The following is a 15142-nucleotide window of genomic DNA, read 5'->3' on the forward strand; positions in this document are numbered from 1 at the left end:
TTTTTCTTTAAATAAAAATGTAGTGGTCGAAACACTGTTCCAGTAATGGTTTGGGATAACTGCCTCCTATTTAAATGGTGGCGGCTTCCTCTTTTATGAAATAGTTGAGAATAGCTTTGAACTTGGAAGATGCTCTTTTTAAAGAGAATAATGTTGTAAATAGCATTGTCCTCACTCATGCCTGCATGTTAAGAAACCCATTTGACTCAATTTATAACTAGATTTCCCCCGAAAGGCTATGGCATTAGCGGTGTTCAATACTTGAGTGTGATATTAAAAATCTGATTATAAATTGAGTCAAATGGGTTTCTTAACATGCAGGCATGTGTAGATAACAGCAGGATGCTCAAATAAGGTTGGGGCAATTTAAAAACAAAACAAAAACAGCTTTCTCTAGCAAAATTTGGTATTTTCCTCTGTTTTCTCTTGCAGTTCTCCTGCTTCTGAATAACTGCACTTAACTGCACTTGTAGCAGCACCTAGTGACAATATAATGCATTAGTTCGTAGAGATTAAAAAGGAAATGCCTTAAAAACAGTTCATATTTTACTTGCTCTTTCTGACAAGAAAAACCTCTCAAGCACAGTGGAATAAGAGGCACTGTGGTTAAGATCCAAAGATTCCCCTCTGTGAGATCCTTCAAATGTAGGGGCGGCTTGTATGAGAGGAAGATTCATTTCCATTAACAGACATGACCCTTTTGATCCAGTCCATTATTTTAAACACAAACCAGGAAGTAGAGGGGAGAACTGAGCAACCGCACAAGATAGTCTCCTAAGGAATTTCCCAGGGAAGAGGCAAAACTGTGGAAAGACTCATTTGCAACCATGTAGATCTGCTTCAGAAACAGACATTGGTTACAGATGAAGGAAACAAACCCACATGAGGGAGGAGGGCAGCCTCTTCCCACATTTCTTTTCAACTTCCTCCCCCAAACCAGCCTCCCCAGCCACCTCAAGGTACAGAAATCATAGGGAAATGCGTCCCATGTAGAGTCCACAGTGACATTTCAGTCCAAGGGTGGACTCCTGGGTGCCCTCCAGGCATTGTTGAATGCTGGTCCTACTCACAAGTAGACCCACAGAAATGGATGGGCACAGCTTAGGCTCATTAACTTCAATGGGCTTACACTGAGTAGAGCTTAGTTGGAGTTCACCGTCCCAGCCAGAACGAGCAATGCCCTTGGGTGATGGGCATTTGGAATTCAACATCAGTAGACATATTGGCCTACTTTTATTTTAGTCCATGATACTGAATGAAGCAAAGATGCACGGATACCTCTGCAGCTTTCATGACCACAGGGCTCACTTTCCTGGAGCTGCCCCAGATCATGAAAATTGCAGTAACAAGTTTTATCCACATGTTGTCTATCCCTTTGTCACATGACTGATCATATACCCTAGGACAGTGAGAAGAAACTGACATTCACCCTACTTGGAAATGTCATTTGTGTAAACCCAGGGCTTAGCCACACTTCCTTGTCCCTTGGGGAAAGCACTTTTTAGCCCAATCTGAGAAAGCTGGATAAGAAAGCCCTGGCAACAGTTTTTAAGGAGCGGGGAGATTTAGAGCAGAGATATGGTAAGATGGGAGAAACGGGAAGGGACCCAGTTCAAACTCCCCTTTCCTTAGAGCTGTAGCATTTCAGAGAACACAGAGAAAGAGTTAAATATCTACTCTTTCCAGCTGCTTCTCTTCTTGAAATACAGCCTGCCCAACCTGCAAAAGTGGCTTTGCTCCTTAATCAACAATGTCAATGGGGCAGCCATCTCATCTTAAAGGAGAACAACTCCCGTCAGTCCTGACCACTGGCCATGCTGGCTGGGGCTGATGGGAGTTTGCAACATATCTAGGCCATCGTGTTGACTACCACCCCCTGCACTCAATAACATGTAATGTGCAGCTTAGCATACGTATTTAAATGTGCATTTGCATTTAACATTTAACTCCTGCAAGTGATTTTTTTAAAAAAAATGCAAATAATGTCAAGGTGTGGTTTGAAAATCGCCAGGATCACAGCAGAAAGAAATTCCACTCCTGCTGTGGTCCTGCTGATAACCCCTTCTCCAAAGGTGCTAAATGGCAGGGCAGGGGGAATGTCTTCCCAATACGGAGGCAAGGGTTAAACAAAGGCACATTTTAATGTCCTATGTAGTTCAGCCCTGAGAGGATTTTGCCCCACTTTCCTCCCTCAGAGTTATTTCAGACATTAAGGGGGACAAACCTGGATTTGCTCCCAAAGTGTTAAACCCTGGCAAGGAGCCACAGATAATGTCAGCCGCACAATTGTGCCTGTATGATGCAATGAAGCACATGATAGTTTTAAGGTGCGGAAAGAGACTGTGCCTCCTGGTTCAATCCCTGTCATCTCCAGGTAAGACGGGGAGAGACACTTCCCTCCCACCTAGAACACCAGAGAACTGCTGCTAGTTGATGTCACATGACTAATCTAAATGTACTCGTATATGACAGCTTCTTGTCTTGCTTGTGATGGGGTCACTTTTCCCTGCAAGTCTCTTTCCTTATCACTGCCTCTCTCCTCTGCTCACTCTCAAAACATAGAATGTTGCCCTCCTCAGGTTGGGCTGGGTCTTTCAGCTTTGTTATGTGCAGGTGTTTTATTTTTGTTTGTTTTTTTGAATAACAATGTTTTAGCTTTTCATGAAAGTGCTCAAGCACACGCACACACGCGCACGCACACACACGGAAACAAGCACCTGATGCACAGAAACACACACACACACAGACAAAAAAAGCAGAAATCTCATCCCTGAGAATCAGAATTAGGGTTTTCCCTCGGGGCTTTCTTGTTTTATCCCCCCCCCCCTCAAACCACCACAAAAAAGGACAATAATCACAAGTCTCTTCAATTGTCTTCAACACCCAATAATGTGCCATGAAGAGCAACCAGAGCTTCTGTAACCAAGTTAAGACTTAGATGTGTGGAGCAGTAGGGTCCTGCTTTTGGCAGAAGAACATTTTTTGCCCCTGTTGCTAGATGCTTGTTGAAATCTCTCTAGTATCCCTGCACCCCCCCACACACACAACAAGATCTTAAAAAAGCACACACAGAATTTTGTACTTGTCCGCCTTCCAATCTATGTGGAATTATTGACTCAGCACTGGTCAATACTTGAAGCCTTCCAAACCCTCCTTGTGGGTCACCCCACTCCACCACACGCATCTTCCTGATGCATCGGGAACAAGAGATTATATCTTCACCATGAGAGATTCCTAAGATCAGGCACTTAGTAGTGAAGAATTGGCGCCTTCAGTATGAAACAACAGTGGAGCTGGAATGACAATAGGACTAGTTCTCTACAGTGAAGGACTCTTGGTTTTGTTTGTTTGTTTGTTTGTTTGTTTGTTTCTTCTTCTTTTACTGTACAATTTACAAAAAAAAATGCACACAATGAAAAGTTAGTTTATCTAACAGCTCAATATAAAACCAAATGACACATTTTCTTTTGCCAGACCCCACCCTTCTCTCTCTCTCTCTCTCTCTCTCTCTCTCTCTCACTCACTCTCACTCTCTCGCTCTCACTCTCGTGCTTTGATTGTAAACAAGACAAAATTATGAAAGGGGGCATATCACATCCAAAACAGAGGAACTGATTTTTAAGTTGTCAGCAGTAGGAGCAGCAGCAGGCTGGGAGCCATCCTTGCCTGCCAAACAGCTCTCCTCTCCCAAGTGAAGGGGGTGCTTTCCAAAAAGTCAATGGGAAGTCAAACCAATCAAAGTAGTCACAGACGGCAGCATGGGCCCCATTACTGGCTCCCTTGAAAAGGTTTCGTCTTGCCAAATGTCGAGTCCAATGCCGTCATGGGTGATTTTTGCCTCTTAAAGTGTGGACAAGAGAAATGATAGGTTCTGTTTGTGACTGTGACTGTCCCTTCCTTCCCCTCTTTCTATCCAAAACTGCATGATGCTCCAGTCCCAGAAAGTTCAACAGTTTTGTTTTTGTTTTTTTCTCTCTCCGGGTCTTTTGCTTATCTTACAGTTTTATTGTTGAGAAAGGAGAGGGTGATGTTAACTGCAATGCAGCAAGAGACGAGCAAGATCTCCCTTGCCCTGTCCTTCCAAAGAACAGCAATTCCTACTGATCCAGGGCCTTCTAGCACTAAAGGACAGACAGGTTTCAGTATGAGAGAGAGGCGTCGTCTCTTGACAGCATTGTGCGCATGCACAGAGACAAGTCTTCTTCATTTGGGGGGGGGGTTCCATGAGGAGGCACTTCTTCCCTCCTCTTTATCCCTCCAGCCCTGAAGCTGTGGGGCTGAACATATGTGTGCACACATAAACACAGAGCTTTATGTATAATATTCATCAGTTTTGTGTGCAAGAACTCCGGCTTTTTTTCCTGCTAGCACCAGTCATCTTCATCTCGTTCATGGTAATAGCTACGTGCTCTGGTGCTGGTCCCAGGGCCGGCACCGAGGCCCAATGTATAATGGTATCCATTGGGGACTCTACGGATTTGGTGGGACTGGGACGTCAGGGAGGAGACGTAAGAAGTCCGGGATGACCGTCCTGAATTGGTGGCCACAGCCTCCTCAAAAGTGAGTGTGTCCTCAGGCACAGCATGGTACGGACTGTCACTGTCTTCCCGGTGCCCCAGGTAAGGGTCTGAGCCAATCCGGGCCATCAGGGGCTGCGAAGGGCCCTGGGAGTCACCATGCAGCAAAGCGTTGTGCTCAGAGAGACCCCGGCTCAAGCGTCCCGGGGAGAAAGTTGGCAGGCCAGTCTGGAAACTGGAGAAGTGCACAGGCGACGAGTTGGCAGTCTTGTACGTGATGCTGGGGCGCGGGGTCAGTGGGGTCTGTGGCAGTTGCCTCCGGCCACGGGACGGGGTGCTTGCACCCGAAGTTGACAGCAAGGGGCTCTCATTAACTGAACCACTGCCCTACATGAAAATTGGAACAAAGCAAATGAACAAAAAAAGAAAAAAAAGAACAACGAAGGGGAGGGGGAACACCAGACAAACGCAGAGGTGTATGGCAGGGAAGGTGATAGTGGGGAACCAAGCAACAGAAGATCAAGTGACATGAAAAGAAGGGTGGGGTGAATATGTTACAAGATGAAAGAAAATGGAAAGAGAGAGTTTAGACGTGCAGTCGGGGAACGACTGTGTTAAGGAGCAATCTGGAACAGAGGTATAGACCCAGGAAATCAAAAGGGCTGGAGAAGGAAAGGATTCCAAATGGGGGGGGGGAACATCCAGTGGGTTAGGGTGACAACGTAGGAGAGCAGACAGTTCTGGGGCAAATGGGAATGCAAGTTGACCAACAAAATCCTCCCACATGCCTCAAAAGCCCAAAATAGATTTGCTTCATGACCAGAAGCATTACTGAACATTATGGGACTTGTTTGCTCAGCCTTCTCAAGTTTAACTTATGAACCACCTTTCAGATAAATTTCAATGTGATTCACAACCATATACTAAAATGGGTTTAAATGCTAAAAATGGGTTTAAAACTCAATACAAGTAAACACCCAACAGTAGACAGAGACACAATTCCATGCCTCTCCACAATCCAGCTGGAAAAATCTTGTCAAAACAAAAACACCTTCCTGCAATCAGCAGGGCTGAACCACTGATGGGCAGAGCCATAGCATTAAATGGGCAGAGCCACCTTTCTTTCTGCTACCCCTTCTCTCTCACAGTTTCTTTATACCACCCTTTCTCCCTCTTTCTCTCTGTCCAGTGGGCTGCTGGTGTGGGGCAGATTGCTCCTGCTAGAGATATTAATCGCTCACTTGCAAGGGCCTTAACCCTTTTATTGCTCCATCATTTTTGGCTTCCCCCACATATTTTATTTTATTTTATTACAGGGAGGGAGTAAATTACAACCCTCTTTCTTCCACCACAAAGGAGTTGCTTAAACTGAATCACAAATGTACAAGCAAACACGAGAGCAACAGTGATCCAACCATTACCTGCTGCCCAACCAGCCTTCTTCTCTCCCTTCAGGATGTCTCCAACCACATGAAGTTAAGACAAATGCCAAGAATTTGTACATGAGCTTCTGAAGCTCTGACAAAGGCCAAAGCATCTGTTGCTCAGTCATCAGTAGAAGGTACCCACCAACCTCTTCCCACCCTCCTTCTGGCTCCTCACCTGTTTCTGTGTTCCATGTTCTTTCCCTCCATTGGGTGACGTTGGCCGACTGCGCTCTGATAACTTGGGCTGTGAGTGGTCTCTGCTCCCATATCGGTCGCAGGAGTAAAAGCGCTGCTTTTCAGAGGATGAAGAGGAGTGAAGTTTCCGCTCCTGGGACCGGCCCCTCTCCTGCTTTTTGGTTTTGGATGTTGCTTCACCTACTCATCAAACAAAAAGGAATCCCAGTGGTGTCAGAGGCCCATCTGATAGCATCTTGCTTCCCATAGAAACATGGGAACATGCCTTAAATGAGAACTGGCAGCAGTTCTCCAGGGTTTTACAGTGGGGTCTCTGTAAACCCTGCCTGGAGATGCCATGGTTTGTACCTTCTGCAAAGCAGATGTCATAACATTGAGCTTTCCCTAAATAAAAAGTGGCTGTCAGGCAGCTTTCTTAAGGGAATTCCATAAATTGGGCACCACCACCAAGAAAGCCCTGGCCATGACCCAAACTAAATTGAGATGACACAGAAATACCCAGGATGCCCAGTGTGTATGGTATATCCCTTACGTACATAATTTTGCAGGAGGTGGAGGAGGTACAGAATCTGGGCTCTTGTAGGTGTGACAGTGTACTAGCCCTGACAATAATCATAAGAACATCACCTCACAGCAGACATCCTATCAGAGTATAGCAGAGGGAGGTAGAGAAGGGAAGGGAAGCAGAGCTACTCCATTGGCTCAGCTGAGAGATCAGGAATTGCATCCAATGTTAGTTCTACTCAGATGAGACCCACTGAAAATAATGCAATTGACTAACTTAGGTGTACTAATTTCAATGGATCTATGCTGAGGAGGACAAACATTGGATACAACACCAGCAACTTTTCAATCCTTCTCCCCTTGAACTCTTCCATACCAACTGGCCATTGGAAGAACTTGCAACCTATCACTGGGGGAGGAAGAGGAATGCGGGGGCAAGTGCACTGCCCCTGGCAGTGCGATCCCGGTGGGGTGCCATCGCGGCTGCCCCCCTGTCTGCGCTGGGTGCCATGCCCCCATGCTATGCCCCCAGGACGTGCACCCGCCTGCTCTTCACCCCCTTACCGGTGCCGGAGCATGAAGCTCCACCATTGCAACCTATAAACCTGTACCTGAGTTGTCTTATTTCCTCCTCCCTCCCAGTTCATTTTCTTTTAATATCCCTCCTTTATAAAATATGGTTGCTGTTGTTGTACTTGTAGCCATTGTTGTTGTTGTTGTTATTTTTATAGTGCCTTCCTCTGAAGACCTCAGGGAAGTTCACAACAGAAAAATATGAAATGAGAATACAAGATACATAATAAAACAAAAACAAACCATTAACCATCCTCCCACAAACACATTTTAAAAGCCATAGAATGTTAATCACACAAACACCTGGTTGAAGAGAAACATTCTTCCCTGGTGCCTAAAGATAGGTAATGAAGGCTATGCATTCAGTCTGTCTTGTTTGTAGTGAAATGTAAGGACACCACTCAACCCGTTTTTTAAGGTACCCTCACCTGCAGCATCACCATCAGCCAGGTGGCTGGGTGGTTTGTCAACAGACTTCTGTTTCCTCTCTTTCCGCCTGTGGCAGCGGTGATGGTGGTGGTGGTGGGTGTGCTCCACTGGCCGGGAATGCTCGTAGAGGTGTGTGGCATGGGGACGCTGTGGGTTCAGTGTGGAGATGGAACGCTTCATGGGGCTTGTATCTGGGATGGGCTGTGGACAAAGGCAGGGTGAGGTTGGGGTGAGGAAGGGGAAAGAAGAGAGTGCAAGGTAGTTGTTGGTTCAGTGTGTAGCCTCCCTCCTCCCTAGTGCAGCTCCCTCTTTCCATCCCTTAAAGGCAACAACAGGGAGGTGGGCATCGTCAACCTATCAAATTTACTTTTCACAAGATACGGCAACTGCCACCAGCTTAAATGTCTTTGTAAAAGTACTGGGCAGATTCATGGAGGACCTCCACTGTTGGAGTCAGTATGCCTCTGAATATCAGTTGCTGAAAATCACATGTGGGAAGAAAGCTCTGTTGCACTTAGGCCCCACTTGTGGGCTTCCCATAATGGACATCTGGTTGGCTGCTGAAAGAACAGAATGCTGGACTAAATGACCATTGACCTGATCGAGAGAGGCTTTCCTTCTAATCTACTTGCTCTTTCTAGGCAAGGATGGAGAGATTTTTTTTCCTGTATCACAGTGAGGAGGAGACCAGTGGCCCCCCATATGTTGCTGGACTACATGAATTACAAATAATTTGGTCTGATTGGAGTTGGAGCCCAACATATGGAAGGCTACAGGTGTTCACCATCCTTTTTCAAAGTCAGCACTTCAAAGCCTTACACTTGTGTGTAAGCAGGATCTGCGCAAGCCAAGACAAGAGCACCAAGTTGCAATCTAATGTATCTTTACTTGCAAAGGAAACCCATCACATCCAGTTCTTAATGTCAAAGGGGTGGGGGGGAAGGGATGCTGAGAAGGCCATGCTCCATTATTCCTGACATGTGGGGGTTTTCTCTGCAGTTATTTAGGGGGACAGAAAATGCACTCTACTTCTCAGGGGCAACTCAATCTGCTCCTATGGCCTTTCCAGGGGTACTCTTTATGAAACTAGAACTCTGTTGTTGTTTTTTCCTTTCTGTTTTTCCCCGCACTCTTCCACATGCCATCATGGTAATTCCTTTGCTATTCCAGAATATTGCAGTGATCAAACCACTTTTTCTTCTATCATAAAAATAATGAATGAATGAATGCAATATTTCGTGAAAGAACTGGAATGCTTCTGTAATTTTTTTAAAAAAACAACCCACTTTTCTTTTTGACAGGAGGGTATTCCTAGTTCAGACCGAAAACAGGGAACTTAATAAATTTTCTGCTTGTCTAATCTCCAAAAGAAATCTGGAATGCCAGGAGTTAGATTCAAAATACGTCTGCCTGCTCATAACTCTGATGCTTGCAGGTTGGAAGAAAGGGGGCATAGAAGGGGTGTGACTACAGCCACAGACCTTTTCTGAATCCATACACATCCTGTCATTGTGAGGGCAGGAAAAAGCACCATCAGCTTCCAAAAAACAGAGATCTGTGAGCTGTCATGTGGAAGGTCTGCTCCAAAGCTCCCACATTGGAATGCATAGCAGCCATAGCACTATAGTCAGGCCCCATCTGACCATATACTTAAAGATGTACCATGCCACTTTAAACAGTTGTGGCTTCCCACAAAGAATACTGGGCACTGTGGAGTGTTAAGGGTGCTTTGAATTGTTAGAAGACCCCTGTTTTCTGAAATTCTCAGAGTTGTTAAGCAATCAAACCCTCTTCCCAGGGAACTCTGGGAATTGTAGCTCTGTGAGGGGAATATGGGTTTCTCCTAACAACTCTTAGCACCCTTAACACATTAGAGTTCCCAGGATCCTTTGAGGGAAGCTATGACTGTTCAAACTGGTATGATACTGCTCTAAAGGTATAGTGCAAATGCGGCCTATGTCTGGAAGGGCGTTTATTTATGTCAGGCTTCCTCAACCTCAGGCCTTCAGATGTTTTGAGACTACAATTCCCATCATCCCTGACCACTGGTCCTGCTAGCCAGGGATCATGGGAGTTGTAGGCCACAAACATCTGGAGGGCCGAGGTTGAGGAAGCCTGATTTATCTGATATATTCCAGGAATGATCTTAGATTTTGAAGTTGTGCCGGGGCTGTAGCCCAGGAGTAACTGAAGCCCCAAGAGTGACTTACTTCCAAGTAGACAGCCTGTGGTACATGTCAGACATTTTCCCAGTTTGTGAAATTCTGAATTAAAAGTTATAAACACACAACTCCCAAAAAGGATGTTCACCCCAGTCACTTATCCATTTGTCACTTCAGTGCGGCTGGGACATCATTTAAACCACTTAGAGATTTTGTTTATCCCTCTCCCCCTGTTCCCAAAGGTCAACATGTGTTGCTTTTCTTGAAGCCAAAATGGCACCACCCATGGACAAGAATGTGGTAGCCAACTAGCTTAGAGAAAATCTCGACTTCCGGTTCCGGTCGACTTCCGGTTCCGGTCGCCGACAGCGAGGGAAGCGCAGAAAACTCCGTCTCGGCTTTCTGAGCGTTGTAGAGGCTTGGGGAAACGCGCAAAGGCTCAGCGCACCCCCAAAACTCCAAGGGGGGGACCCTTGGGGGATAAGGTCTCGGCAGCGTGGGAGCGGCTTCTTCATCTCCTCCGGACTGTCAGGACGCGAGGGCGAAAGGACCGCGAGCGCGAACGAGGAGACACCGACTCTACAGCGCGATGCCTCGAGCTTCTGCTGGGTATGCGACGAGCTTCCTTAAAGTTTGAATGGAAGCCTCAGTGTTCAGCGGTTTTGTTTTAGCGCTTGATAAAGCGTTATTTTTAGTGAGGATTTTGATTTAAAGCTGAGGGTTACCTGGATGCTTAAGGATTATACTTCGGAGTCCACTTAGTGGAGGAGTTAAGATGGCGCGGATGAGAAGTCGTAAGAATGAGGAAGTTTTTTTTACCAATCTGACTGAGTGAGTATGGACTGAGTTAGAACTGAGAACTCACGATAAACTCGTTGAGGGGACTTTAAGGATCTTATTTTAGCTATAATTAACAATAAGGTCGCTAGTAGAGTTTATTTTATCACTGTTATTACTGTTACTATTGTTTAATCAAGCTAAAGCGGACTCTGCCCGCAGGGTTTTCGACGCCTACGTCCGCGTGTTTACGTCGCCCATCCCATTTTTTGTGCTTCATATTCAACTTCCTTGAGACGTTTTGAGGCGTTTGCTGCTCTCCCCCTCATACCTTGCCCGGGAATATAGGTTACAAGTGGAGAGGACTGGCTGGAGGAGGTGAAGAGAGGAGCAGCAAGGGGAGAAAGAGAGAAGATTGGTGTGGAAAATTTCACGTTCCAAGGACTTTAAGGACTCTAAGTTTTGACTCAGGACGGAGGGATACAGCGGGGGTTTCCCAACTACCCTTACACGTCTCCATGGACTTTTGCGAGTGAACTACTGAACTATTGAACGGAGTCTACTGGCGAGATTACTGGAGGGCTTATTGGGTAACCTGATTTGGAATAATCTGATTTGGACTATACAGGACAATACCCCATTAAGGTCTGACCCGGGATCAATAATACTCTCCAGCACCACTACTTGGGTTTGATTTTGACTTGAGGATTCAGGATAAAATTAATCGGCGCTCCTCCTCTGGCATCTCTTTCAGGGACCAGGGGTTCGGGGAGGGGGGAGAAGTCTGTGAAACCTGTGAATCAGCTGAGGGAGAGAGTTAGTAAGGATGTGGAAGGACGGGAAAGAAGTGAAAAGGGGGGGTGGCACCCCAGGGGATAGGAAATCATCTCGCCAGGAAGAAATTAAAGATTTAGATAATTTATGGGCAAGAATAAAGGAGGAATTTAAGCAAAATGAGTTATATATGGAAAATAAACTGGGAGAAGTACAGGAGATGATTGATAAGAAGATCGAAGGTGTGGTTGGAGAACTCTCAACTAAGATTCAAGAGTTATCTGCTAAGTCCAAAATAATTGAGGAATCTAATAAAAGGTTGCAGAAAGAGGTGAGAGAACAGAAAAAGGAATCAGTTAGGGTGAAAGAGGAATTAAGAGAAATAAATATATCACAAGATAAGATTTGGGACAACTTGGCCATGGCAGAAATGCGACAAAAACAGCTTCACCTCAAATTTAAGGGGGTAGCCGAGGAAAGAAATGAGGATATTAAAGGGAAAATGATTAAGGAACTTTCCAGGTGGTTGGGTTTAAAAGAAGAAGAGGTGGCCTTGGCGGTAGAGAATATATTTAGACTGACAAAACCCCCACATTTAAAAGTTAATAGATTCCTGGGGGATTGTTTAGTGATCCTTAACTCATTGGAGATGAAAAATCTGATCTTAAGAACGAGCTACCATAATAAATTAAGAATTGACGGCAGGCCTATTGTCATTTACAAAGAAATACCAGTTAGGTTGTTACGTAAAAGAGAAGGGTATAAACATCTGGTGGCAGTCTTGAGGAGGAATGGTATCCAATTTAGATGGGAATTCCCAGAGGGGATCACCTTTTTCTATAAAGATAAAAAATTTAGATTGATGGACTTACAGGAGGTGGAGAAGTTTATAAGAAGGTATGAGAAAGATCTTGGGAAGGTAGAGAACAGAATGAGGGCCAGAGAGGTAGGAGAGGAGGAAGAGAGAGAGAGAGGCCAGGAGAGAGGGCAGGGGAAAGAGGAGAAGGGGGAGGAATCAGGAGGGGAAGAAGATGAGGCCATGGTGGGAGAAGAGGCGGCAGAAGAGGAGGAGTCTCCAGGAAATAAAGGCGCCAGTTTATAATTTGAGAGCTTGATTAGAGAGTTTTTAATAGTTAAAGGTAAATAATAGCTGACACATTAAATTTTTTGTCTTGGAATGTGAATGGGTTGAATGAAAGGGTTAAGAGGAATAAAATTGAGAAAGCTTTGAAAAATAAGAAATATGATGTGATTTGCTTTCAGGAAACCCATATTGCTAAGAAGCATAAGCATATTCTGGTGAATAAAAGACTGGGAGTAGAATTTGTTAACTCGGAGATAAATAAGAAAAAAGGGGTGGTGATATATGTTAAAGAAAAGTGGGCCCCAGTATTAATTTGTAAAGATGATGAAGGAAGAATATTGGGAATTCAATTAAATTACCGGGGGGGGGGGGGGAATCAACGTTGTAACGGTTTATGCACCGAACACAAACAGAATGGAGTTTTTTGAGAAATTAGAACGTATTTTATTAGAGCTGGAAGATCATAAATTAATTCTGTTGGGGGACATGAATGGGGTACCGGTACCAGAAATGGATAGAAGCGAAAAGAAGGGGAGGTCAGACCGAGGGAAACTTCCGAAATCTTTCAATGATATGGTAGAGAATTTAGCATTAATTGATATATGGAGGTATAAAAACCCGAATAGAAAGCAGTTCACCCATTACTCTGAGCCCCACCAGAGCTGGGGCAGAATTGACCAGATCTGGGTATCAACCGCAGTTTCGCTGAGCGCAATAAAATGTGAAATTCAACCTAGGACCCTTTCAGATCATTGTCCTTTGGCCTTGGAAATAAAAAATGTAGTAAAAGGACAGTACAGGTGGAGGATGAATGATTACTTACTTGAAATTGACGAGGTAACGGAAAAGGCTAAAAGTACCCTGAAAGATTATTTTGATTTAAATTTGAACCGAGACACCCCTATAGATATAGCTTGGGACGCTGGGAAGGCGGTCCTAAGGGGTTTTTTAATACAACAAAATAGCTATAGAAGGAAACTTAAGGAACAAAAGAAAGAACAAATCCTCACCCAACTAAGAGATTGCGAGAGGAAATTAATTACAAACCCGGGAGACGAAGAGAGTATTCAAGTGTCTAAAGTACTACAGTCTCAATATTCGGCTTTATTAAACCAGGAGGTAGAGTGGAAAATCAATTTTACGAGGCAGAAATATTTTGAGTCGGCAAATAAGATGGGAAAGTTACTAGCGTGGCAGTTAAGAAAAAGGAATAAACAAAATGTGATCAATAAACTTACAATGGAGGGTAATACGACCGAAGACCCAGATGAGATAGAAAGAAGGTTCATCCAATACTTTGAGAAGCTGTATGAAAAAGGAGAGGAAGCCAGTACTGATATAAGAAATTATTTGGACCAAGGTGGGGGGAGATACCTAACAGAAGATGATAGTCTGCAACTTAATAAGAACATTACAATAGAGGAGGTGAAGGAGGCTATTAAGAGGATGAAGCCCGGTAAGGCTCCTGGGCCGGATGGCTTGTCATCGAAGTATTATAAAACGTTAGGGGAATATCTAGCGCCGGTGCTTACGGACGTTATTAATAACATCCTTCAAGGAGGAAGGGCCCCCGATTCTTGGAAGGAGGCATTTATTACTTTAATACCAAAAACGGAAAAGGAAAAAACAGATATAAGAAATTATAGGCCAATTTCATTGCTCAACAGTGACTATAAGATCTTCGCTGATATCATGGCTAACAGATTAAAGAAACATCTAAAGAAATACATTCATAAAGATCAAGCTGGATTCTTACCAAATAGGCAGCAGAAAGATAATGTCCGCCACATATTGAATATTATTGAATACCTAGATATGAGGACAGACATCCCTGCAGCCTTGATGTTTATTGATGCCGAGAAGGCCTTCGATAACGTTTCGTGGGAATTTTTATTACAATGTATGAAAATAGCGGGAATAGAAGGTCTGTATATGGAAGGCATCAAGGCCATATATTCAGGGCAACGGGCCAGGTTGATCATTAACAGTAATCTATCTAAGCCCTTCCCGATTATGAAGGGGACAAGACAGGGTTGTCCCCTGTCACCCCTGTTATTTATTATGGTCTTGGAGGTTATAGCAAATAAATTGAGGGAAACGTTAGATGTAAGAGGGATAAGAATTGGGCAAAAGGAATTTAAGTTAAAGGCGTACGCCGACGATTTGGTCTTGTTGATAGAGAATCCCCTGGACAGTGCTAGTTGTGCAATAGATTTGTTAGAGGATTTTGGCAAGTTGTCTGGATTTAAACTTAATAGGAAAAAAACTAAAATTTTAACAAAAAATTTGGATGCACAGGCAAAAATTAGGTTGGAGCAAAAGACAGGAATCCAGGTCGTGAATAGGGTAAAATACCTGGGAATTTGGTTATCACCGAAAAATATAAACCTAGTGGAAGATAACTATAATAAGATATGGCAGGAAATTAAGAAGGATTTAGATACCTGGCACAGGTTGAAGTTATCATGGACAGGAAGGATGGCCGCGATAAAGATGTGTGTCCTCCCGAAGTTATTGTTCCTATTTCAGAATATTCCAGTAATTAAAGGTACCACCCGCTTTAAGAGTTGGCAAAAGATCTTGGCTAAGTTTATATGGCAGGGAAAAAGAGCCAGAGTGAAGTTTAAATACCTTACGGACTCGAGAGATAGAGGTGGATTTGCAGTCCCGAATATAAAGCTCTATTATGAGGCAGTCTGC

At 44.3% G+C, this 15142-nt stretch overlaps 1 protein-coding gene across 13 annotated transcripts in view; it reads right to left on the reverse strand.

The window, feature by feature from the left end:
- Nucleotides 1-15142, reverse strand: part of CACNA1B (calcium voltage-gated channel subunit alpha1 B) — a 337646-nt gene continuing 322504 nt past the window's right edge. For 11 of the 13 annotated variants that reach the window (XM_083721547.1, XM_083721558.1, XM_083721557.1 and 8 more), the window contains 3 exons: nucleotides 7645-7846; nucleotides 6120-6319; nucleotides 1-4904 (listed from right to left, as the gene is read on the reverse strand). In XM_083721547.1, the coding sequence (XP_083577673.1) occupies nucleotides 4365-4904; nucleotides 6120-6319; nucleotides 7645-7846 (942 nt within the window). In that variant the 3' untranslated portion in view covers nucleotides 1-4364. The remainder of the gene's footprint in view (nucleotides 4905-6119; nucleotides 6320-7644; nucleotides 7847-15142) is intronic. The other 2 variants (XM_083721549.1, XM_083721548.1) reach the window with 2 other exon arrangements.

This window comes from Podarcis gaigeae, assembly GCF_964106915.1.
Source record: "Podarcis gaigeae genome assembly, chromosome: Z".
Classification (NCBI taxonomy): Eukaryota; Metazoa; Chordata; class Lepidosauria; order Squamata; family Lacertidae; genus Podarcis; species Podarcis gaigeae.